The sequence below is a fragment of the Salmo salar genome, chromosome ssa24 (genome assembly GCF_905237065.1).
Source record: "Salmo salar chromosome ssa24, Ssal_v3.1, whole genome shotgun sequence".
Taxonomy (NCBI): Eukaryota; Metazoa; Chordata; class Actinopteri; order Salmoniformes; family Salmonidae; genus Salmo; species Salmo salar.
The window spans coordinates 37,202,777-37,228,984 of record NC_059465.1 but is presented as its reverse complement, the minus strand read 5'-3'; the positions used below and the strand labels follow the sequence as shown (position 1 = coordinate 37,228,984).

Sequence of the window (26,208 nt, the reverse complement as noted above, 5' to 3'; positions counted from 1 at the left end):
GTGCCAGCATCGGTTTGTGGTGGTAAATAGACAGCTAAGAAAAACATTGAAAACCCTCTTGGTAAATAGTGTGGTCTACAGCTTATCATGAGATACTCTACCTCAGGCAAGCAAAACCTAAAGAATTCCTTAATATTAGAGATAGCGCACCAGCTGTTGTTGACAAATAGATACAGACCACCACTCCTCGTATTACTGGAGGTTGCTGTTCTGTCTTGCCAATGCACGGAAGACCTAGCCAACTGTATATTATCCATGTCGTCGCTCAGTCGGTGAAACATATAGACGGTAAAGGCGGATTATCCACTCGCCGCCAAATTTTTACCAAGCACCCGGAGCTACGCCCCCCTGTATTGGTGTCTCCTCTTCAAGCGAATTACTGGGATTTGGACCTGGTCCGGGACGAGCCGTATATCTTTCCCTCCGAATTGTCAAAGAATAAATCTTCGTCCAGTACGAAGTGCGTAATCGCTGTTCTGATGTCAGTGGCAGAGAGACAGTGGCAGAAACATTATGTACAAAAAAAGTTACAAACAACGCAAAAACCCAGAATTTGTGTTAGGTTGTGTCCTAAATGGCACCATACTCCCTATATAGTGCACTACTTTAGACCAGAAACCTTATAGTGTGGGTTAAACATGCTCCCTGAAGAAGGGGGAAACAAAAAGGTATTGACCAGCTACCTGCCTGATTAAGGATCCAGAGCCTTCTGAAGAAAGGTATTGATCAGCTGCAAGCCTGATTAAGTATCTAGAGTCTTCCGAAAAAAGGTATTGACCAAATAGACAAAACTGACTAAGGATCCAGAGCTTTCTGAAAAAAAGTCTTGACCAGCTACCAGCCTGATGAAAGATCCAGAAGCTTACAACTGTCTCATTCATCCCCTCTCCCTTGTAACTATTCCCCAGGTCGTTGCTGTAAATGAGAATGTGTTCTCAATCAACTGACCTGGTTAAATAAAGGTTAAAAAAAGAAAGGGAGACTCCAATTCCATGTTGGATAAAAGAGAACGCAACACAACCTTCCAACATTTTGAATCTGGTGCAAAACAAAATAGATTTTTAGCAGTATTTTTCTGTGTTGTAATTCTTCATGTACATCCAGTCTACCCCATGTATTTATTCTACTCTCACTGGCCCCATCCCTGGAGGTACACACACACACACACACACACACACACACACACACACACACACACACACACACACACACACACACACACACACACACACACACACACACACAGTACAACTAAATGAGGCTTTGGTTTGATGTTTCATCTCTTTAAACACTTTACTCTGCTGCTACCTCCTGTCCTTGTTTCTCTCAGCCCTCCTGTGTGATATTCCTCCACTGATCTGGGGTTTGCTTCAAACATAAGGCAATTTTAATTGCTCTCTTAATTGTTGCGATTGCAGTCTAGCAAATGTAACGTTGAGTTTCTGAATTATATTCTTGTTAGTTGTTGCATAACTGCTGCTGTTATTACCGCTAATGCTGTCTTGGAGGTTCGTTTTAAATGTTTTCAATCAAGGTAATGCTGCATGTGTTTTTGATATTTGACATTAGTTTTAAGTACTGCCCAACACCATGCCTCTACAGGTTTGGCTTTGAAGTGTAATTTCTCTCTTTTTTTTCATCTGTAATGTCTGGCTAGTAATTATCATGTATGAGGATTACCCGTTACACATGAGATGAATTCTTTATATTAGCATAAGACAAATATACAAAGACATTACTGTAGTCTAATTACTGTGTAAGGACTTTGAATTCATGCGCTCAGTGAGCCAAGTGATCTAAAATCAGGGCATAGGCATACACAGTGACAAATGAATCCAATATTCCTCAGGGACCGTGTTCTCTTGGTACAGACAGTCAAAGCCAGTATATGTTCCGACAAGTTCAGGGAGTTGTAAAAAATAACCTCGCCCTTCTCAGTCCAAAGGGAGGTGACGGGAGGCGCAGACCAAAATGTAGACAGTGCATGATAGATTCCCTGCAACTCTTATTCCCTCTATCTCTCTCTCTCTCTCCAACACACTCCACTTTCCTAAGAGAGGCTGTCTGGGGAGTCAGTCCAACTTCTCGCCCAATCACTTTATGATGTGCATTTAAATCTGTGTCACCACGGCACCCTTCTCTATTTGCTGCTCTGTCACCATGGCGCCCTTCTCTATTTGCTGCTCTGTCACCATGGTGCCCTTCTCCATTTGCTGCTCTGTCACCATGGCGCCCTTCTCTATTTGCTGCTCTGTCACCACGGCACCCTTCTCTATTTTCTTCTCTGTCACCACGGCGCCCTTCTCTATTTGCTGCTCTGTCACCATGGCACCGTTCTCTATTTGCTTCTCTGTCACCATGGCGCCCTTCTCTATTTGCTTCTCTGTCACCATGGCACCCTTCTCTATTTGCTTCTCTGTCACCATGGCGCCCTTCTCCATTTGCTGCTCTGTCACCATGGTGCCCTTCTCCATTTGCTGCTCTGTCACCATGGCGCCCTTCTCTATTTGCTGCTCTGTCACCATGGCACCCTTCTCCATTTGCTGCTCTGTCACCATGGCGCCCTTCTCCATTTGCTGCTCTGTCACCATGGCGCCCTTCTCTATTTGCTTCTCTGTCACCATGGTGCCCTTCTCTATTTGCTTCTCTGTCACCATGGCACCCTTCTCCATTTGCTGCTCTGTCACCATGGCGCCCTTCTCTATTTGCTTCTCTGTCACCATGGCACCCTTCTCCATTTACTACTCTGTCACCACGGCACCCTTCTCCATTTGCTGCTCTGTCACCATGGCACCCTTCTCCATTTGCTGCTCTGTCACCATGGCGCCCTTCTCCATTTGCTTCTCTGTCACCATGGCGCCCTTCTCTATTTGCTGCTCTGTCACCATGGTGCCCTTCTCTATTTGCTGCTCTGTCACCATGGTGCCCTTCTCCATTTGCTGCTCTGTCACCATGGCGCCCTTCTCTATTTGCTGCTCTGTCACCACGGCACCCTTCTCTATTTGCTTCTCTGTCACCATGGCGCCCTTCTCCATTTGCTGCTCTGTCACCATGGTGCCCTTCTCCATTTGCTGCTCTGTCACCATGGCGCCCTTCTCCATTTGCTTCTCTGTCACCATGGCGCCCTTCTCTATTTGCTGCTCTGTCACCATGGTGCCCTTCTCTATTTGCTGCTCTGTCACCATGGTGCCCTTCTCCATTTGCTGCTCTGTCACCATGGCGCCCTTCTCTATTTGCTGCTCTGTCACCATGGCGCCCTTCTCTATTTGCTGCTCTGTCACCATGGCGCCCTTCTCTATTTGCTGCTCTGTCACCATGGCGCCCTTCTCTATTTGCTGCTCTGTCACCATGGCGCCCTTCTCTATTTGCTGCTCTGTCACCATGGCGCCCTTCTCCATTTGCTGCTCTGTCACCATGGTGCCCTTCTCTATTTGCTTCTCTGTCACCATGGTGCCCTTCTCTATTTGCTTCTCTGTCACCATGGTGCCCTTCTCTATTTGCTGCTCTGTCACCATGGCACCCTTCTCCATTTGCTGCTCTGTCACCATGGCACCCTTCTCCATTTGCTGCTCTGTCACCATGGCGCCCTTCTCTATTTGCTGCTCTGTCACCATGGCGCCCTTCTCTATTTGCTTCTCTGTCACCATGGCACCCTTCTCCATTTACTACTCTGTCACCATGGCACCCTTCTCCATTTGCTGCTCTGTCACCATGGCGCCCTTCTCCATTTGCTGCTCTGTCACCATGGCGCCCTTCTCTATTTGCTGCTCTGTCACCATGGCGCCCTTCTCTATTTGCTGCTCTGTCACCATGGCGCCCTTCTCTATTTGCTGCTCTGTCACCATGGCGCCCTTCTCTATTTGCTGCTCTGTCACCATGGCGCCCTTCTCTATTTGCTGCTCTGTCACCATGGCGCCCTTCACTATTTGCTGCTCTGTCACCATGGCGCCCTTCTCTATTTGCTGCTCTGTCACCATGGCGCCCTTCTCTATTTGCTGCTCTGTCACCATGGCACCCTTCTCCATTTGCTGCTCTGTCACCATGGCGCCCTTCTCTATTTGCTTCTCTGTCACCATGGCACCCTTCTCCATTTACTACTCTGTCACCATGGCACCCTTCTCCATTTGCTGCTCTGTCACCATGGCGCCCTTCTCTATTTGCTGCTCTGTCACCATGGCGCCCTTCTCTATTTGCTGCTCTGTCACCATGGCGCCCTTCTCTATTTGCTGCTCTGTCACCATGGCGCCCTTCTCTATTTGCTGCTCTGTCACCATGGTGCCCTTCTCTATTTGCTGCTCTGTCACCATGGCGCCCTTCTCTATTTGCTGCTCTGTCACCATGGTGCCCTTCTCTATTTGCTGCTCTGTCACCATGGTGCCCTTCTCTATTTGCTGCTCTGTCACCATGGTGCCCTTCTCTATTTGCTGCTCTGTCACCATGGCGCCCTTCTCTATTTGCTGCTCTGTCACCATGGTGCCCTTCTCCATTTGCTGCTCTGTCACCATGGTGCCCTTCTCCATTTGCTGCTCTGTAACCACTCTTGTCGGTCTCTCCATGTCCTTGAACCACCATGGTTGACTGGCCCACATACAGTAAGACAAGCATGGGGGCTGGCTGCCTTGAACAGACCAAAATAGCAGGCTACTAAAGAAGCATATGTCAAACCATGCACACACACGAACACACACACAGTTTCAGTGGTAAGGGTTGTCAAAGACAGAATATTCCTGCATTCTCTGAACACAAAAAATACCTTGCCTATGTGGCTGCTGTATTCCTTAGGCCTTGGAGAGGCAAAAACAGACTGACTTTTCACCAAGGCCACTCTCACTGTCCGCAATCTCATTTAAAAAAAGAATAACTCTACAGCTCGGTACTCTCTCAGGGCATGGAGGTTAAGTGCAACAAGAATGCTTACACTAAAGAATGAGTCCCATGTCATATCTGTCTGAGAGGCCATAGCAACAGTTTCTCCCAGTCTCTCTCTCCCACATGCTCACGTGGGTTCCTCCTCTGCTGCTGTCCCCCTTGTCCCACTCACACTGTACAGTCTTCTGTCCAGAGAATTAGAAGAAGCTAATTAATTTCAGAATCCATTCCATTCTTATGAATTACAATCATAATTCTCCCTTTTGAAACATATGCTGATTGCATTGGTTTTCTATTAAGATGCTCTAAACCCTCCAATTAATTGTATTCCGGGTCGGCAATGTAAGAAGAACTGATGATCAACTGTTGTGTATATATATATTATTTTCCTGTGTGCGGATTGTAAACGAGTTCTCTTTCATTGCTTAAAATAGACGAGTTCAATTGAAAGGTTAGCGCAAAACCCAATCTGAAAACGTTTTTAATTGTGTCATCTTTAATGATGTGAAACTATTAAAGGGAATTTTTCAGAGTGTTTCTTTGAACTTTGTAGTAATTAAAAGGGGAATATGATGTGGCAATAGCACGTAAAAAAATACCTTCCCTTTTTTTGGCAATGAGAATATAACCGCAGTGAATCTCACCTTTTTTCATCTTTAATGCTTTATTATTGAACACTGAAAGTCATTAAAACATGTAAATCCATCTGTAGAATAGGCTTATCTGGCTATGGAGATCTGGAGTAGCCAGAAATAACCTTTCAGATCAACTTACCAACAATATCTAGTGAGTTTTGTCTTTTTTCTCGGCCACCAGAGGGAGCCTTGTAGAAGCATCACTAGCCCCAACCTACTAACCAGAACTATTTCTCTGGTCCAGAATGTACAACTGAACACAACTAAATATTCAGAGTAATATTTCAACAGGCCAATCATATGCCGGAGGTATTAAGAGCACTTAATGTAGAGATATTGGCAGGTGAAGTTATTGATATTTCCTGTTTAATAAACTGTGCTAGCTATTGGCTAGCTTACCTCTGCTTTAGACATGTTTTTACAGTATTAAGAACAGAAACCATTGTATCTCCTCACTCAGGTATTCACAATCTAGACCAGACCTGGGATCAAATACTATTTCAGGTATTTTAATTAACCAGCCATTGAATTAGCCAAACAGGAAAGGAGCCTTAGACGAGAGATTTTGCCACTGGCCAATGCAGTGAAGCTACAGATGGCTCGGTATGGTCTTTCCTGGGACTCATACGGACACAGGTAGTCAGCACAGCTTGTGTTCATTACACACACCTCAACCAAACTAAGCCCATGGGTGTGACATAGGAGATTAGAGCATAGAACATAACACGAAGTCTGCATGAGAGTCAATGGTGCATCGGTCCAGGGGATAGAACCAGGTGCTCATAGTACATGACTCCCTAAGCACTATATGAATAAAACAGAGCAACATGCAATACTAAGCATGTTCAGTACTTTATGAGGGAAGAGAAACCCATTGTAACTTAGCTTGTCAACGTCTTGCTTGGCTAATTTCTCTCGTTCTGATGGGTAGCACTTGATTAAATCAGAGCTCTTTAATACAACCATTAAAACAAATAGCGGTAGTTGCGCTAATGAAAAGTAACGCTAATTTAATACTAGAAAAATCCTTTCACAATAGCCTCGATGACTTCGCTCATACTTATGGGTAATTAGCCCATTAACGGCACTTGTAGAGAGTATGAGTATCACGGCTGAATGTCAGCCGCAGTGGAACGATACCTCATATAACTGGTGATGTTGACAGGAGGGCTTTGATAAAAATTGTTTAGCCTTAGCCCTGCCATCACTGAATGCCTCAGGGGAACCGAGACCAAAAGCTCACAAAAAGAGCAGATTAATTTAATGCGTGGAGTCATGACAGGAAGCAGGCTTGACTTTTTCAAACCGTTCTCAGTGGATTGTGGAGGAGTTGGTTCAAACCAATTTAACATCAAATCAATGACTTGTATGGGTGTCTGTTGAATCATTAATCCTTCCACTTTCATGTCCTGCTCTGGTACAAAAAAAAAAATATATTAATAAGAACAAAATTAAGTATTTTTACAGCATTCAGGAGTGTTACAAGCTTGAGCTAAAGGCCCCAGGAATAGACAGTGCCCTGCAGCAGTCTTAATACATCCCATCTGCCTGTCACTTACCACCACCGTCGCCACCCCGCCACTGCTCATGAGAGTTTAAGTTACAGGTTACATTTGACTACTTACTCCAAACTACAAAAAGATCATTGGCAGAAATCAGCAAAACAATGCTCTCTTTACACAAAAAAAACAAAATAAAACGCTATTCACTGTACAGTGTCTCCATTTAAAGTGGAATGGTTACCATAACGATAACACTGAGAACCTGAATCAGGTCTGTGCCCCCGTCTTTAATTGTGCGTTCACATTCCATTCTGATGAGGACATTGTTCAGCTAATTAGTGTAATTAGATGGGTCGCATTTAGCCTGACCCTCGATGGAATCGTGATCCCTCCATGCAGCACCTGACCTTGACCATGATCCACCAGAGTGCTGTGACTGAGTCACTGCCACACACACACAGTTCTCTTGACACAGCACATCGACAGGCAGCAGATCTCAACCCACACTCCACTCTAACCCTGTTTACAATGGCCACATCAATTAGTTACTTGTTTACCCAAGACCACAGGACAGACTGTCAAGCGGAGCTGCGAAGTCACACACACACACACACACACACACACACACACACACACACACACACACACACACACACACACACACACACACACACACACACACACACACACACACACACACACACACACACACACACACACACACACGAGCAAGCAAAGAGACTCACTGTTTGTTAGCGAGGATGGGTTCTTTTCCCATCATACTTTTTAGTCCACAGCGCCTGCCAGGTCTGCATTCTCTGCAGTATTATAACACAACAGACTAAAGCCCCTGCCTGGGCTATGATTAATGAAATTCCATTATATATGCCCTTCAGCGCGGCGTCTGCGTTTCACAGGATCAGAGGGGACGTTGGGCATTACTGATTCTCCGGGCTGGGTTTTGTGCTGCTGGCTGGACCTGCACAGAAGGGCCACTTCCACTGGATCAATGGAAGGTGAATCTTGGAAAACTTTTGCGAGAGGCCTGTCCACCGGACTCTGGGGCCTCTTTCCGCATTCATGAAACAGATGTCCCTTCATTAATAAGTCCAGGTTTGGAGTCGGAAAAATTAAAAGCGAGAGAGAGAGAGAGAGAGAGAGAGAGACAGAGAGAAATAAAGAGAGTGAGGGAAATAGAGAGAGAGAGAGAGAGAGAGAGAAAGGAGAGAGAAAGAAATAACAGCCTTACATGCACTAAATGAGCCACTCCAGCTCTGACACACGCACACACACACACACACACACACACACACACACACACACACACACACACACACACACACACACACACACACACACACACACACACACACACACACACACGCACACACACGCACACACACGCACACACACACGCACACACACGCACACACACGCACACACGCGCGGCAGAGACTCGCTAGCCATGTAATTACTGTGCACTACAGTGAGTAAAGGGAAGGTGCTGAACGTTCTTATAGGCTACATATTTCACTGAGTGTCAACACACTGGGTAGGAATGCACTTAACTTTTATCACACAGTCAGTGTAGCGATAGTGATCACACGTTTAATGCTCCCACTGAGCAACTGTACATTAAATGTTCATGCAAGTTCCCTCTTAAAGCTCTTAGTTCATACAGTTGACGCACACACACACACACACTGACTGAGTATCTCTCTCAGATTCCAAATACTGTAAATCTACCAAAGAAAGGTCTGTTAATTGCTCACTTGAATATATGCAGTTTAAGAAACAAAATTCATCAAATATGCTGTCTAGTGCAGTCAAACAATATTAATGTATTAGCAATATCAGAGACTCACTTGGACCTTTCTTTTGAGGATGCTGAGATCTCTATACATGGATACAATTTGATCAGAAATAGATATGGAGGTGGAGCTGTAATTTACATCTAGAGCCATATTCCAGCAAAACAACGTAAGGACCTATACTAGTTGGTTGCTGCTATAGGTTTGATGTGAAATATCTTGATGTAATTTTCTAAATGTTGGAAAGGTATCTGATAAAAATAGGGAAATATATTTTTGGGGAGATTGTCCAATGAGATAGAAACGTATTTCTGTTGCCAGTGTATGTAACCTGACCCAAGTTATGACATTACCAACCAGAACATAATAGGTCCGGTATCACATCATCAACTTGTAACGATCATATTTTTACTAACATGGCTGAACATTGTTCTAAAGCTGTATCACTGGCACTAGGTTGTAGTGATCATAACTTGGTTGCACTCAATCTACCCAAGGTCCTACAGAGGGTTCAATCAGGACTCATTTGCGGATGAGATTAAGAATGGGCAATGGTTAGAAGTGTGTAGTAAGGATGATCCTGAAATGTCACTGTTTGTTTATTAAATGATTTATGAGTATAGCTGATAAGCACGCCCCTTTAAGAAAACGCACTGTCAGGTCAAACAGTGCCCCATGGATTGATGATGAGCTGAGAAATTTCATGATTCAATGTTATGATGCCAAAAAAAAAAATCAGCAGAGAAATCTGGCACTCTGTTTGATAAGAAAAGTTATTGTAAATTAAGAAATCTTGTGACCAAGCTAAACAAAGGAAAGAAGAAGGGATTCTATCAGCACAAAATTGATGAAGGGTGATGGGGAAAAAACAGTGGAGAACGTTGAACGCTATTATGGGTAGGAATTCGAATATGTCCGCCTCTTTTGTTGAATCAGAGGGTATATTTATTACAAAACCACAGGACATTGCAAACTACTTTAATGAGTATTTTACAGGCAAAGTGGACAAGTTGAGGAATGCTATGATTCCAAATGATGGCTACATGTCATATACAGTTGAAGTCGGAAGTTTACATACACCTTAGCCAAATACATTTAAACTCAGTTTTTCACAATTCCTGACATTTAATCCTAGTAAAAATTCCCTGTCGTAGGTCAGTTAGGAATACCACTTTATTTTAAGAATGTGAAATGTCAGAATAATAGTAGAGAGAATGATTTCTTTCAGATTTTATTTCTTTCATCACATTCCCAGTGGGTCAGAAGTTTACATACACTCAATTAGTATTTGGTAGCATTGCCTTTAAATTGTTTAACTTGGGTCAAACGTTTCGGGTAGCCTTCCTCAAGCTTCCCACAATAAGTTGGGTGAATTTTGGCCCATTCCTCCTGATAGAGCTGGTGTAACTGAGTCTGGATTGTAGGACTCCTCGCTCGCACGCGCTTTCTTGCTCGCACGCACTTTTTCAGTTCTGCCCACAAATGTTCTATAGGACTGAGGTCAGGGCTTTGTGATGACCACTCCAATATAGAGGTCGACCGATTATGATTTTTCGACGACCGATGCCGATTATTGGAGGACCCAAAAAAGCCAATACCGATTACTCAAGACGATTTATATGTCTATAATAATGACAATTACAACAATACTGAAATGAACACTTATTTTAACTTAATATAATACAAATAAATAATGAAACATGCTCAATTTGGTTAAAATAATGGAAAAACACAGTGTTGGAGAAGAAAGTGAAATTGCAATATGTGCCATTTAAAAAAAGCTAACATTTAAGTTCCTTGCTCAGAACATGAGAACATATGAAAGCTGGTGGTTCAATATTTCCAGTTCTTCAATATTCCCAGTTAAGAAGTTTTAGGTCGTAGTTATTATAGGAATTATGACGTGTCAACTATTTCTCTCTATATCATTTATATTTCATATACCTTTGACTATTGGATGTTCTAATAGGCACTTTAGTATTGCCAGCCTAATCTCAGGAGTTGATAGGCTTGAAGTCCTAAACAGCGCTGTGAACCAAGCATTGCTAAGAGCTGCTGGCAAATGCAGTATAGTTTGAATGAATGCTTACGAGCGTGCTGCCGCCTACCGCTGCTCAGTCAGACTTCTCTATCAAATCATAGACTTAATTATAATATAATAAACACAGAAATACGAGCCGTTGGTCATTAACATGGTCAAATTCGGAAACTATCATTTTGAAAACAAAACATTTATTCTTTCAGTGAAATACGGAACCGTTCCGTATTTTATAGAACGGGGGCAACCCTAAGTCTAAATATTGCTGTTACATTGCACAACCTTCAATGTTATGTCATAATTCTGTACATTTCTGGCAAATTAGTTCGCAACGAGCTAGGCGGCCCAAACGGTTGCATATACCCTGACTCTGCGTGCAATGAACGTTAGAGAAGTGACACAATTTCCCTAGTTAATATTGCCTGCTAACATGAATTTCTTTTAACTAAATATGCAGGTTTAAAAAAATATACTTCTGTGTACTGATTTTAAGAAAGGCATTGATGTTTATGTTTAGGCACAGTCGTGCAATGATTGTGATTTTTTCGCGCAAGCGCTTTTGTTCAATCATCCCCCGTTTGGTGTAGTAGGCTGTGATTTGATGATAAATTAACAGGCACCGCATTGATTATATGCAACGCAAGACAAGCTAGTTAACCTAGTAATATCACCAACCATGTGTAGTTAAATAGTGATTATGTGAAGATTGATTGTTTTTTATAAGATAAGTTTAATGCTAGCTAGCAACTTACCTTGGCTCCTTGCTGCTCTTGCATAACAGGTGGTCAGCCTGCCACGCAGTTTCCCCGCGGAATGCAATGTAAATCGGCCATAATCGGCGTCCAAAAATGCCGATTACCGATTGTTATGAAACCTTGAAATCAGCCCTAATTAAACCGGCCATGCTAATTAATCGGTCGGCCTCTACTCCAATACCTTGACTTTGTTGTCCTTAAGCCATTTTGCCACAACTTTTTGGAAGTATGCTTGGGGTCATTGTCCATTTGGAAGATCCATTTGCGACCAAGCTTTAACTTCCTGACTGATGTCTTGAGATGTTGCTTCAATATATCCACGTAATTTTCCATCCTCATGATGCAATCTATTTTGTGAAGTTCACCAGTCCTTCCTGCAGCAAAGCACCCCCACAACATGATACTGCCACCGTAGTCTGGCAAACTGTAGTCTGCAAACCGCAAACCGTAGTCTGGCATTTTATGGCGGTTTTGGAGCAGTGGCTTCTTCCTTGCTGAGCGGCCTTTCAGGTTATGTTGATACAGGACTCGTTTTACTGTGGATATAGATACTTTTGTACCCGTTTCTTCCAGCATCTTCACAAGGTCCTTTGCTGTTCTGGGATTGATTTGCACTTTTCGCACCAAAGTACATTCATCTCTAGGAGACAGAACGCGTCTCCTTCCTGAGCGGTATGACGGCTGCTTGGTCCCATGGTGTTTATACTTGCGTACTATTGTTTGTACAGATGAACGTGGTACCTTCAGTAATTTGGAAATTGCTCCCAAGGATGAACCAGACTTGTGGAGGTATACCATTTTTTTCTGAGGTCTGATTTCTTTTATTTTCCCATGATGTCAAGCAAAGAGGCACTGAGTTTGAAGGTAGGTCTTGAAATACATCCATAGGTACACCTCCAATTGACTCAAATGATGTCAATTAGCCTATCAGAAGCTTCTAAAGCCATGACATCATTTTCTGGAATTTTCCAAGCTGTTTAAAGGCACAGTCAACTTAGTGTATGTAAACTTCTGACACACTGGAATTGTGATACAGTGAATTATAAGTGAAATAATCTGTCTGTAAACAATTGTTGGAAAAATGACTTGTGTCATGCACAAAGTAGATGTCCTAACCGACTTGCCAAAACTATAGTTTCTTAACAAGAAATTCATGGAGTGGTTGAAAAACGAGTTTTAATGACTCCAACCTAAATGTTTGTAAACTTCCGACTTCAACTGTACCCTTATAAAAGATTGTATCATGAAGGAGAGGCAATGTATGTTTGAATTTCACCAAGTAGAAAAGGAAGAGGTAGAAAGGATGCTGTTGTCTCTTTCGGATGACAAGTCACCTGGTACAGCTAATCTTGACGCCAAATTGATAGAGTTACAGCTAACCAAATATCTACCCCAGTCGCTCATATTTTTAATAAGTGCTTGATGTATGGGGTGTGCCTAGAAGTCTGGAAAGAGTCAAAGGTTATTCCACTACCTAAGGATAAAAAATATGCATTCACTGGTCCTAATAGTCGTCATATAAGCTTGCTGTCTGTGTTAAGTCAATTATTGGAAAACATTTTATCTGAACAAATCAAGGATTATTTCTCATGTAATGGTCTGACAATTGGGTTCCAGCATGCATACAGAGGGGCATTCTACAAGTATGGCCTTAGCACAAATTACAGATGATTGGTTAAAGAGTATGCATAAAAGGATGTTATATGGTGCAGTGTTGCTAGATTTCAGTACTGCTTTTGATGTAATTGATCATGAACTGTTACTTGGTAAACTCAAATGTTAGGGTTTTACAGTGGGGGAAAAAAGTATTTGATCCCCTGCTGATTTTGTACATTTGCCCACTGATAAAGAAAGGATCAATATATAATTTTAATGGTAGGTTTATTTGAACAGTGAGACAGAATAACAACAAAAATATCCAGAAAAATATCCAGAAAAACGCATTTTAATGAGGGAAATAAGTATTTGACCCCCTCTCAATCAGAAAGATTTCTGTCTCCCAGGTGTCTTTTATACAGGTAACGAGCTGAGATTAGGAGCACACTCTTAAAGGGAGTGCTCCTAACTGCAGCTTGTTACCTGTAAAAAAGACACCTGTCCACAGAAGCAATCAATCAATCAATCAATCAATCAGATTCCAAACTCAAGATTGTAGACCTACAGAAGGCTGGAATGGGCTACAAGACCGTCGCCAAGCAGCTTCGTGAGAAGGTGACAACATTTGGTGCGATTATTCACAAATGGAAGAAACACAAAAGAACTGTCAATATCCCTCGGCCTGGGGCTCCATGCAAGATCTCACCTCGTGGGGTTGCAATGATCATGAGAACGGTGAGGAATCAGCCCAGAACTACACGGGAGGATCTTGTCAATGATCTCAAGGCAGCTGGGACCATAGTCACCAAGAAAACAATTGGTAACACACTACGCCGTGAAGGACTGAAATCCTGCAGAGCCCGCAAGGTCCCTCTGCTCAAGAATACATATACATGCCCGTCTGAAGTTTGCCAGTGAACATTGAATGATTCAGAGGACAACTGGTGAAAGTGTTGTGGTCAGATGAGACCAAAATGGAGCTCTTTGGCATCAACTCAACTCGCCGTGTTTGGAAGAGGAGAAATGCTGCCTATGCCTATGACCGAGAACACCATCCCCACTGTCAAACATGGAGGTGGAAACATTATGCTTTGGGGGTGTTTTTCTGCTAAGGGGACAGGACAACATCACCGCATCAAAGGGACGATGGACGGGGCCATGTACCGTCAAATCTTGGGTGAGAACATCATTCCCTCAGCCAGGGCATTGAAAATGGGTCGTGGATGGGTATTCCAGCATGACAATGACCCACACGGCCAAGGCAACAAAGGAGTGGCTCAAGAAGAAGCACATTAAGGTCCTGGAGTGGCCTAGCCAGTCTCCAGACCTTAATCCCATAGAAAATATGTGGAAGGAGCTGAAGGTTCGAGTTGCCAAACATCAGCCTCGAAACCTTAAGGACTTGGAGAAGATCTGCAAAGAGGAGTGGGACAAAATCCCTCCTGAGATGTGTGCAAACCTGGTGGCCAACTACAAGAAACGTCTGACCTCTGTGATTGCAAACAAGGGTTTTGCCACCAAGTACTAAGTCATGTTTTGCAGAGGGGTCAAATACTTATTTCCCTAATTAAAATAAAAATAATTGTATAACATTTTTGACATGCGTTTTTCTGGATTCTTTTGTTGTTATTCTGTCTCACTGTTGAAATAAACCTACCATTAAAATTATAGACTGATCATTTCTTTGTAAGTGGGCAAACGTACAAAATCAGCAGGGGATCAAATACTTTTCCCCCCCCACTGTAAGTCTGCAGCACTATCCTGTATGGAAAACTATCTATCCAGGAAAAGGCTAAAAGTGTTCTTTAATGGTAGCTTTTCAATCAGTAAATATATTCACTATGGTGTTCCTCAAGGAAGCTGCCTAGGCCCACTTCTCTACTCAATCTTTATTAATGATTTACTACCTTCAGTAATGAACAAAGCAAGACTGGCAATGTATACTGATGACTCTACAATGTATAGCGCAGCATCAGAATGTAATGAGCTAACAGATGTACTGCGTAGTAAACTAAGAATGTTGTCTGAGAGGGTTGATATGAACAAATTGGTGTTGTACATTTCTAAAGCTTAATGTATTGTATTTGTTTCAAGATATATCCTTGCTGTTGATCCCAAAATGAATCTGTCAATGAATAGAACGTATGTAGAGCAAGTGAAGAAATAAACTACTAGGTGTCAGATAATATTGTTATGGGTAAGGGAATTTCTGTTACAAGAAAATTTCAGAGTATGTAACATCTAGGACTCTGAATCAGGTGATTAAATCCCTGGTCCTATCACACTTAGAGTACTGTCCAGTCATCTACAGCAAAGAAAGATATAAAAAAGCTCAAAATGGCTCAAAACAGGGCTGCCAGGATATCTCTTCATTGCTCTCTCCGTATGAATATTATCCAAATGCATCAGTATCTCTCATGGCTTCATGTTGAAAACAAATTATTATCCAGTCTTCTGATAGTAAATTCAGGGCATATAAAGACAACCCAAGCCAAGGACAAATTCGACATAAATCTACAGTTTTATATAGAGCCATAGCTGAGTGGAACTCTTTACCTATCCATATTTCTCAGGCAAAAAGTAAATCCACCTTCAAGAAAAAAAAACTAAAGAACATCTAATGCGATAGACCATATGACTGGACAGGAAATAGAAAGCATCAATCGAATGTTAAATGTGTTTCCCGTCAGGTATTTTAATTGTCTGTATTGTCTACTTGTTAAATGTTTGTAAAGTCTTCACTTGTAATTGTTTGTAATGTGTTATTAATTGGTGTTGGACCCCAGGACGATTAGCTAAAGTTACGGCGTTAGCTAAAGGGGATACTAACAAAATTCACAGTGCATTTGGAAAGTATTCAACAAAGTACTGACTAAAGGGTCTGAATACTTACAGTACCAGTCAAATGTTTGGACACACCTGCTCATTCTTGGGTTTCTTTATTTGTACTATTTTCTACATTGTAGAATAATAGTGAAAACATCAAACTATGAAATAACACATATGGAATCATGTAGTAATCAAAAAAGTGTTAAACAAATGCAAATATATTTTATATTTGAGATTCTTCAAAGTAGCCACCCTTTGCCTTGATGACGGCTTTGCACACTCTGGCATTCTCTCAAACAGCTTCATGAGGTAGTCACCTGGAATGCATTTCAATTAACAGGTGTGCCTTGTTAAGAGTTAATTTGGGGAATTTCATTCCATCTTAATGTGTTTGAGCCAATCGGTTGTGTTGTGACAAGGTAGGGGTGGTTTACAGAAGATAGCCCTATTTGGTAAAAAACCAAGTCCATATTAATGGCAAGAACAGCTCAAATAAGCAAAGAGAAACAACAGTACATCATTTACTTTAAGACATAAAGGTCAGTCAATCCAGAAAATTTAAATAACTTTGAAAGTTTCTTCAAGTGCAGTCACGAAAACCATCAAACGCTATGATGAAACTGGCTCTTATGAGGACCGACACAGGAAAGGATGACCCAGAATTACCTCTGCTGCAGAGGATGAGTTCATTAGAGTTAACTGCAACTCAGATTGCAGCCCAAATAAATGATTCACAGAGTTCAAGTAACAGACACATCTCAACATCAACTGTTCAGAGGAGACTGTGTGAATCAGGCCTTCATGGTCAAATTACTGCAAAGTAACCACTACTAAAGGACACCAATAAGAAGAAGAGACTTGCTTGGGCCAAGAAACACAAGGAATGGACCGGTGGAAATCTGTCTTTTGGTCTGATGAGTCCAAATTTGAGATTTTTGGTTCCAACCGCCGTGTCTTTGTGAGAGGCAGAGTAGGTGAACGGATGATCTCTGCATGTGTGGTTCCCACCGTGAAACATGGAGGAGGAGGTCTGATGGTGCTTTGCTGGTGACACTGTCGGTGATAGCTACCACAGCATTCTGCAGCGATATGCCATCCAATCTGGCTTGCGCTTAGTGGGACTATCATTTGTTTTTCAACAGGACAATGACCCAAACACACCTCCAGGCTGTGTAAGGGTTATTTGACCAAGAAGGTAAGTGATGGAGTGCTGCATCAGATGACCTGGCTTCCACAATCACCCGACCTCAACCCAATTGAGATGGTTTGGGATGAGTTGGACCGCAGAGTGAAGGGAAAGCATCCAACAAGTGCTCAGCATATGTGGGAAGACTGTTGGAAAAGAATTTGAGGTGACGCTGGTTGAGAGAATGTCAAGAGTGTGCAAAGCTGTCATCAAGGCAAAGGATGGCTACTTTGAAGAATCTAAAATATATTTTAATTTGTTTAACACTTTTTTGGTTACTACATGATTCCATATGTGTTATTTCATTATTATTCTACAACGTAGGACATAGTAAAAATAAAGAAAGATCCTACTTTTGACTGGTACTGTATGTAAATAAGGTTCTCGTTATTAATACATTTGCAAAAATGTCTAAAAACCTGTTTCCGCTTTGTCATTATTGAGATGGTGTATAGATTGATTTGGATATATATTTTTTCATCCAAAAAATAAAAATAAAAACTATCCAAATGTACTGTACATATAACTTTGATACTGTACTGTAAAGCATAGCCTGTAGTATACTACACTATATACACATACAGTACTATACTGTACATCAAAAAACTTTCTATCAAAAGCAGAGCCTTTTGCTACTGCATAACTGAAAGCACACAAGAGCAGTGACCTACAACTAAGCAAATATACACTCAACGAACAGTTTACTAGCTACAAGGTGTCAGAAACGTTTCACAGGGATGTTGGTCCATGCTGAATCGATGGCATCACACAGTTACTGCAGATTGGACAGCGGTACATTCATGCTACCAACAGCCCGTTCCATCTCATCACAAAGAAGCTCTATTGGGTTGAGGTCTGGGGACATGAGCAGGTCATTCAAGTTAACCAGGAGATGTTTTTCCACTCAAGTGTCCAGTGTTGGTGATTGTGTGCTCACTGGAGCCGCTTCTTGTTTTTAGCTGATAGAAATGGATCCCTGTGTGGTCGTCAAATGCAATTGCCCATCCGTGACATCGATCGTCGAGTTGTGCGTTCCAAGATGCAGGTCTGCACACCACTGATGTATTGAGCCGTTATTTGTCGGTTTGTGCCCCACCTGTTAGCTTCCACGATTCTTGCCATTCTCCTTCGACCTCTCATCAACAAGCTGTTTTCGCCCACAGGACTACCGCTGACTGGATGTTTTTTGTTTGTCGCACCATTCTCTGTAAACCCTAGACACTGCCAAGCGTGAAAAGCCCAGGAGGGCAGCCTTTTCTGAGATACTGGATCCGGCGATCCTGGCACCGCCGATTATACCATGCTCAAAGTCACTTAGGGCAGTGGTTCCTAAACTGTGGGGAGAGCGAGGGGCCAGCAAGGTCGAAGTCAGTCCAGCTTTAAACTTACTCTTGAAAGTTGTGATAGTAGAATGCACAAGGTGCAATTTCGAAATTATCATCAGTTCCTCTTGTCATGTTAGTCATTGCTTACTTTAGAGAAATATGTATAACTTGTCAGAAATGTCCAGATCAACTAGCCCATGTCAGATAATGTTTTTTATTTTGACATTTTAGCTCATAGATATTATCATATTTTTGTCACTCACATATCACATGAATACACATTAGACATGACAAAATGTATAGAATTGCAAGAATATTTGCTTTAAAACTGCCAAATTGAATACACCCACACACACAGTTCACTTTCATAGCAGCCACATACAAACAGCATCATCACATTGCTCGTTATAGAACTACTTCTCGCCTCTACGCGCTCTTCTACTCTCAACTTTCCCTGCACTAGTGGACTTCAGTGCACCCCACAACAGCGGTCTGTGACCAGGTGAAAAAAACCTTCCAAGCTAAACCTTCATACATGATATACAAATCACCTTGCGTCATAAGTAACTACTCATTATTGTTTGTAGATCAGTCAGTCAGTCACAATTAACCCAAGATACATAACATTGCTCTCGAACACGGCCAATACTTCTGGCTTGGATGACGATGGCTTTTGGTCATTGTAAATGTTTTGGTTTTATTGGACTCTATAGACATGTCATACTCTGACCTTTACTGTATGAAAATCCATTCTAATCTGCCATAGGATGACCAGGTGGAACCAAGGGAGACTGCTCACCATGAGACAGCGATCAAAAAGAAAGACAGCGCACATACAGGGACAGTCATTTAATGTGATGGCGGAGATGTAAGCAAATCAAATGTGATTGTTTTGAACACCGTCAGTGGTATTTTCCCAGATTGGGTAATTGGGATTTATTAATTTAGGATGACATTAATAGGATGTTTTCTGTGTTTGGTGATTAGAGGGAGGGATGGGAGTGCCACCCTGCCTTGATTACAGACAGGCAGACAGATAGACAGATAGACAGACATCCAGGCAGGCAGACTGGCTGCATCACACAGAGAAAGATCTCCTACCTGCATGGTGCCTCAGCCACATCACATGATGCTGGTCACTGCGAAGCCAAGGAGTGGATGGGAAAACAACAATATGGAGAGATGAGTATGTTAGAGACAAACACGATGAATACATACAACATGGAGCCCAGCCCTGAAACACCCTCTGTTACATTATCATGTGGATGGGACACGAGACATTATTTTTATCCCAGTTTTTACATTAATTAAATTATACTGTGGATAGCTCAAACAGCCCTTCCTACATGAGCAATAATCTGGGAATTGTCACAAATAAATTTAAACACCATAAAGTCCCCTAATTCTGACAATATTGTTCTCGGGGGAACTTGTTAAAGAAAAAGGACTGGACATTTGGATGTTTATTGGGTGGCAACATGAAGAGAGGACATAAAGGGACAGATGGCATACATCAGAAATGTGAAGAACGAAGAGAAGTTAACCATGGTTGGAATTAGCATTCTAACGGGACTACATGCAACCCAAGTTAGTGAAGCCAGAGAAGACGACATCGGAGGACAGAGAAGAATAGGATCAATAGAACGAATAGGAGGGAGCAAAAGAAAAGCGAGTAATAAGGGGAATCTAAAAAGGAGACGAGGAGATGGAAAAAGGGGGGATGAACATGGAGGAGGGGGGGCCAGAGAAAGACGACACAGGAATAGGGATGTAAGAAAGGAGATGAGAACAGAGAGGGGACATAGAATCAATGAGTAATGATGAGTGATGGTGGAGTGACAGTTAGAGAAGAGAACTAAAGGATACAAAGAGGATACAATAACAGTGTGTTCTGGGGAAGGATGAAACATCACTGGTGCCAGACAACAGAAGGCAGCGATGTAGAATAGAATAGACAAGTAACAGGGGAACTTGAGAGTAGACAACTCTGTTAAAATGGTAATCTGGCTTAACCTTTAACAAAAGGGCTGAGGGGGTGAGAGAGCGACAGAGAGACAGACTATGAATCATTTAGCTCCCCATCATCCCTACTGACATCCAGTGGTATGATAGTAATTATATTAACCCGCTCCTACAGTCAATTAATATTTGCACCAATCACCATTTGCAGTGAGTCAGTGGGGGCAGATGGAAGAACATCCTACTGATAAGAACAGCAATGAAACCAAATCAAACTTTATTTGTCACATGCGCCAAATACAACAGGTGTAGACCTACCATGAAATGCTTACTTTCAAGCCCTTAACCAACAATGCAGTTCAAGAAAGACTTTACAAAATATTTACCAAATAAACTAAAGTAAAAAATAAAATAAGAACGAGGCTATTTACAGGGGATACTGGTAACAAGTCAATGTGCGGGGGTACTGGTTAGTACATGTAGGTAGGGGAAAAGTGACTATGCATAGATAATAAACAGTGAGTAGCAGCAATGTAAAAACAAATAAGCCATCAGTCTTATGGCTTGGGGGTAGAAGCTGTTAAGGAGCCTTTTGGTCCTAGACTTGGCGCTCCGGTACCGCTTCCCGTGCGGTAGCAGAGAGAACAGTCTATGACTTGGGTGACTGGAGTCCTTGACAATTTTTGGGGCCTTCATCTCACACCGCCTAGTGTGTAGATGCTGGATGACAGGAAGCTTGGCCCCAGTGATGTACTGGGCCGTACACACTACCCTCTGTAGCGCCTTACGGTCGGATGCCGAGCAGTTGCCACACCAGGCAGTGACGCAACCGGTCAGGATGCTCTCGATAGGCCAGTTCCGGAACAATAGGCCAGTTCCAGAATCACTCGACATCTCATTTCACAGCAAACAGCCCATCCAGGACCCTGTGCTCTGCTTGCCAGTCAGTGTCAAGGCACCATAATATAACTGAATGATACAGTGCATGTAAGCAAACGGACTATTAGCTCAGAGTGGGAGTATTCTGGAAAATTAACTCTGTTATCCTCCTCCTCCAGCATTTCCCTGGTCTGCCCGTGTGCATTTAGGCTGCCTGTCCAGTCCAGTCCGTCCTCCTCCTCTTCCTCCCCCTCTCCTCCAGTATCTCCTTGCCTGTGTGTATAGTATCTAGGCTGCCTACATGTCCTGTCCCGTCCTCCTCTTCCTCCTCCAGTATCTCCCTGCCTGTGTGAACAGTATCTGGCCTCCCTGTCCTGTTCCTCCTCCTCTTCATCCTCCTCCAGTATCTCTCTGCCTGTGTGTACAGTAACTAGGCTGCCTGTCCTGTCCTCTTCCTCCTCCTCCAGTATCTCTCTGCCTGTGGGTACAGTAACTAGGCTGCCTGTCCTGTCCTCTTCCTCCTCCTCCAGTATCTCCCTGCCTGTATGTACAGTAACTAGGCTGCCTGTCCTGTCCTCTTCCTCCTCCTCCAGTATCTCCCTGACTGTGTGTACAGTAACTAGGCTGCCTGTCCTGTCCTCTTCCTCCTCCTCCAGTATCTCTCTGCCTGTATGTACAGTAACTAGGCTGCCTGTCCTGTCCTCTTCCTCCAGTATCTCCCTGCCTGTATGTACAGTAACTAGGCTGCCTGTCCTGTCCTCTTCCTCCAGTATCTCCCTGACTGTGTGTACAGTAACTAGGCTGCCTGTCCTGTCCTCTTCCTCTTCCTCCAGTATCTCCCTGACTGTGTGTACAGTAACTAGGCTGCCTGTCCTGTCCTCTTCCTCCTCCTCCAGTATCTCCCTGACTGTGTGTACAGTAACTAGGCTGCCTGTCCTGTCCTCTTCCTCCAGTATCTCTCTGCCTGTGTGTACAGTAACTAGGCTGCCTGTCCTGTCCTCTTCCTCCTCCTCCAGTATCTCCCTGACTGTGTGTACAGTAACTAGGCTGCCTGTCCTGTCCTCTTCCTCCTCCTCCAGTATCTCTCTGCCTGTATGTACAGTAACTAGGCTGCCTGTCCTGTCCTCTTCCTCCAGTATCTCCCTGACTGTGGGTACAGTAACTAGGCTGCCTGTCCTGTCCTCTTCCTCCTCCTCCAGTATCTCTCTGCCTGTATGTACAGTAACTAGGCTGCCTGTCCTGTCCTCTTCCTCCAGTATCTCTCTGCCTGTGGGTACAGTAACTAGGCTGCCTGTCCTGTCCTCTTCCTCTTCCTCCAGTATCTCCCTGACTGTGTGTACAGTAACTAGGCTGCCTGTCCTGTCCTCTTCCTCCTCCTCCAGTATCTCTCTGCCTGTGTGTACAGTAACTAGGCTGCCTGTCCTGTCCTCTTCCTCCAGTATCTCTCTGCCTGTATGTACAGTAACTAGGCTGCCTGTCCTGTCCTCTTCCTCCAGTATCTCTCTGCCTGTGTGTACAGTAACTAGGCTGCCTGTCCTGTCCTCTTCCTCCAGTATCTCCCTGACTGTGTGTACAGTAACTAGGCTGCCTGTCCTGTCCTCTTCCTCCTCCTCCAGTATCTCTCTGCCTGTGGGTACAGTAACTAGGCTGCCTGTCCTATCCTGTCCCGTCCTCTTCCTCCTCCTCCTGTAGTCATTGTTGAGATAATTATTTATGAACTTGTTCATTGTGCCTAGCTGTTCCTGTCTGTCGGGCCATCTGTCCCCAGCGAAGTGCTGCCTCCCCGTTCTGTTCCCCCTGCCCGCGGGGGAGAAGGGGGACTGCTGGAGCACGCCTCACCTTCTGCTGACAGTCACCCACCGGCCCACCGGGCACCGGCCCACCGGGCACCACGCCTTCTGTCAGCACTTTAGACCACCGTTCGTTACCTTGACAAACTTATCACGGACACCAAGTTCACCCTGCTCACTGGTGCAAAGGCATAACTAATAGATAGCTGCAACAATGACACTTGTTGGTTACACAGGCCTCCAATCTGTTGGTAATTGGGTTAAATAGGCCTCCTATCTGTTGGTAATTGGGTTAAAAAGGCCTCCAATCTGTTGGTAATTGGGTTACAAAGGCCTCCAATCTCTTGGTAATTGGGTTACATAGGCCTCCAATCTGTTGGTAATTGAGTCACACAGGCCTCCAATCTGTTGGTAATTGAGTCACACAGGCCTCCAATCTGTTGGTAATTGGGTTAAAAAGGCCTCCAATCTGTTGGTAATTGAGTCACACAGGCCTCCAATCTGTTGGTAATTGGGTTACATAGGCCTCCAATCTGTTGGTAATTGGGTCACACAGGCCTCCAATCTGTTGGTAATTGAGTCACACAGGCCTCCAATCTGTTGGTAATTGGGTTAAAAAGGCCTCCAATCTGTTGGTAATTGAGTCACACAGGCCTCCAATCTGTTGGTAATTGGGTTAAAAAGGCCTCCAATCTGTTGGTAATTGAGTCACACAGGCCTCCAATCTGTTGGTAATTGGGTTACATAGGCCTCCAATCTGTTGGTAATTGAGTCACATAGGCCTCCAATTAAATCAAATCAAAATCAAATCTTGTTAGTCACATGCGCCAAATACAACAGGTGCAGACCTTACAGTGAAATGCTTACTTACAAGCCCTTAACCAACAATTCATTTAAGTAAAACAAGTGTTAAGAAGGTATTTACAAAAATCTACTTTTGTAAAAAAAATATTAAATTACCAATGATAAAAGTAAAATAAAAAAATAATAAAAAAATAACAGTAACGAGACTATATACAGGGGGTACCGGTACAAAGTCAATGTGTGGGTAATTGAGGTAATATGCACGTGACTATGCATATATACAGTTGAAGTCGGAAGTTTACATACACCTTAGCCAAATACATTTAAACACAATTTTTCACAATTCCTGACATTTAATCCTAGTAAAAATTCCCTGTCGTAGGTCAGTTAGGATCACCACTTTATTTTAAGAATGTGAAATGTCAGAATAATAGCTAAGAGAATGATTTCTTTCATCACATTCCCAGTGGGTCAGAAGTTTACATACACTCAATTAGTATTTGGTAGCATTGCCTTTAAATTCTTTAACTTGGGTCAAACATTTCGGGTAGCCTTTCACAAGCTTCCCACCAGAAGTTGGGTGAATGTTGGCCCATTCCTCCTGACAGAGCTGGAGTAACTGTCAGGTTCGGAGGCCTCCTTGCTCGCACACGCTTTTTCTATAGGGTTGAGGTCAGGGCTTTGTGAATGCCACTCCAATACCTTGACTTTGTTGTCCTTAAGCAATTTTTCCACAACTTTGGAAGTATGCTTGGGGTCATTGTCCATTTGGAAGACCCATTTGCGACCAAGCTTTAACTTCCTGAATGATGTCTTGAGATGTTCCTTCAATATATCCACATCATTTTCCATCCTCATGATGCCATCTATTTTGTGAAGTGCACCAGTCCCTCCTGCAGCAAAGCACTGCCACAACATGATGCTGCCATCCTCATGCTTCACGGTTGGGATGGTGTTCTTAGGCTTGCAAGCCTCCCCCTTTTCCTCCAAACATAACGATGGTCATTATGGCCAAACAGTTATATTTTTGTTTCATCAGACTAATCGGACATTTCTCCAAAAAGTACGATCTTTGTCCCCATGTGCAGTTGCAAACCGTAGTCGGGCTTTTTTATGGTGGTTTTGGAGCAGTGGCTTCTTCCTTGCTGAGCGGCCTTTCAGGTTATGTCGATATAGGACTCGTTTTACTGTGGATATAGATACTTTTGTACCCGTTTCCTCCAGCATCTTCACAAGGTCCTTTGCTGTTGTTCTGGGATTGATTTGCACTTTCAGCACCAAAGTACGTTCATCTCTAGGAGACAGAACGCGTCTCCTTCCTGAGCGGTATGACGGCTGCATGGTCCCATGGTGTTTATACTTGCGTACTATTGTTTGTACAGATGAACATGGTACCTTCAGGCATTTGCAAATTGCTGCCAAGGATGAACCAGACTTGTGGAGGTCTACAATCTTTTTTTCTTTTGATTTTTCCATGATGTCAAGCAAAGAGGCAGTGAGTTTGAAGGTAGGTCTGGAAATACATCCACAGGTACACCTCTAATTGACTCAAATTATGTCAATTAGCCTATCAGAAGCTTCTAAAGCCATGACATGATTTTCTGGAATTTTCCAAGCTGTTTAAAGGGACAGTCAACTTAGTATATGTAAACTTCTGACCCACTGGAATTGTCTGTAAACAATTGTTGGAAAAATGACTTGTGTCATGCACAAAGTAGATGTCCTAACCGACTTGCCAAAACTATAGTTTCTTAACAAGAAATTTGTGGAGTGGTTGAAAAACGAGTTTTAATGACTCCAACCTAAGTGTTTGTAAACTTCCAACTTCAACTGTAATAAACAGAGAGTAGCAGCAGTGTAAAAATACTTTTTGAGGATCTGAGGACCCATGCCAAATCTTTTCAGTCCCCTGAGGGGGAAAAGGTGTTGTCGTGCCCTCTTCACGACTTTCTTGGTGTGTTTGGGCCATGACAGTTTGTTGGTGATGTGGACACCCAGGAACTTGAAACTCTCAATGCGCTCCACTACAGCCCCGTCGATGTGAACGATGGCGTGTTCGGCCCTCATTTTCCTGTTGTCCACGATTATCTCCTTTATTTTGCTCACGTTGAGGGAGATGTTGTTGTCCTGGCACCACACTGCCATGTCTCTGACCTCCTACCTATAGGCTGTCTCATCGTTGTCGGTGATCAGGCCCACCACCATTATGTCATCAGCAACTTGGAGTCAT

At 43.2% G+C, this 26,208-nt stretch overlaps 1 protein-coding gene across 5 annotated transcripts in view; it reads right to left on the bottom strand.

The window, feature by feature from the left end:
* LOC106585838 (serine-rich coiled-coil domain-containing protein 1) overlaps positions 1-26,208 on the bottom strand; it is a 133,449-nt gene that overhangs the window by 34,515 nt on the left and 72,726 nt on the right. The window contains exon 10 of one of the 5 annotated variants that reach the window (XM_014172517.2): positions 19,648-19,685. The exons of the other annotated variants lie outside the window; for them this stretch is intronic. Coding sequence (XP_014027992.2) covers positions 19,683-19,685 — 3 coding nt within the window. The 3' untranslated portion in view covers positions 19,648-19,682. The remainder of the gene's footprint in view (positions 1-19,647; positions 19,686-26,208) is intronic. 5 annotated transcript variants of the gene reach the window in all.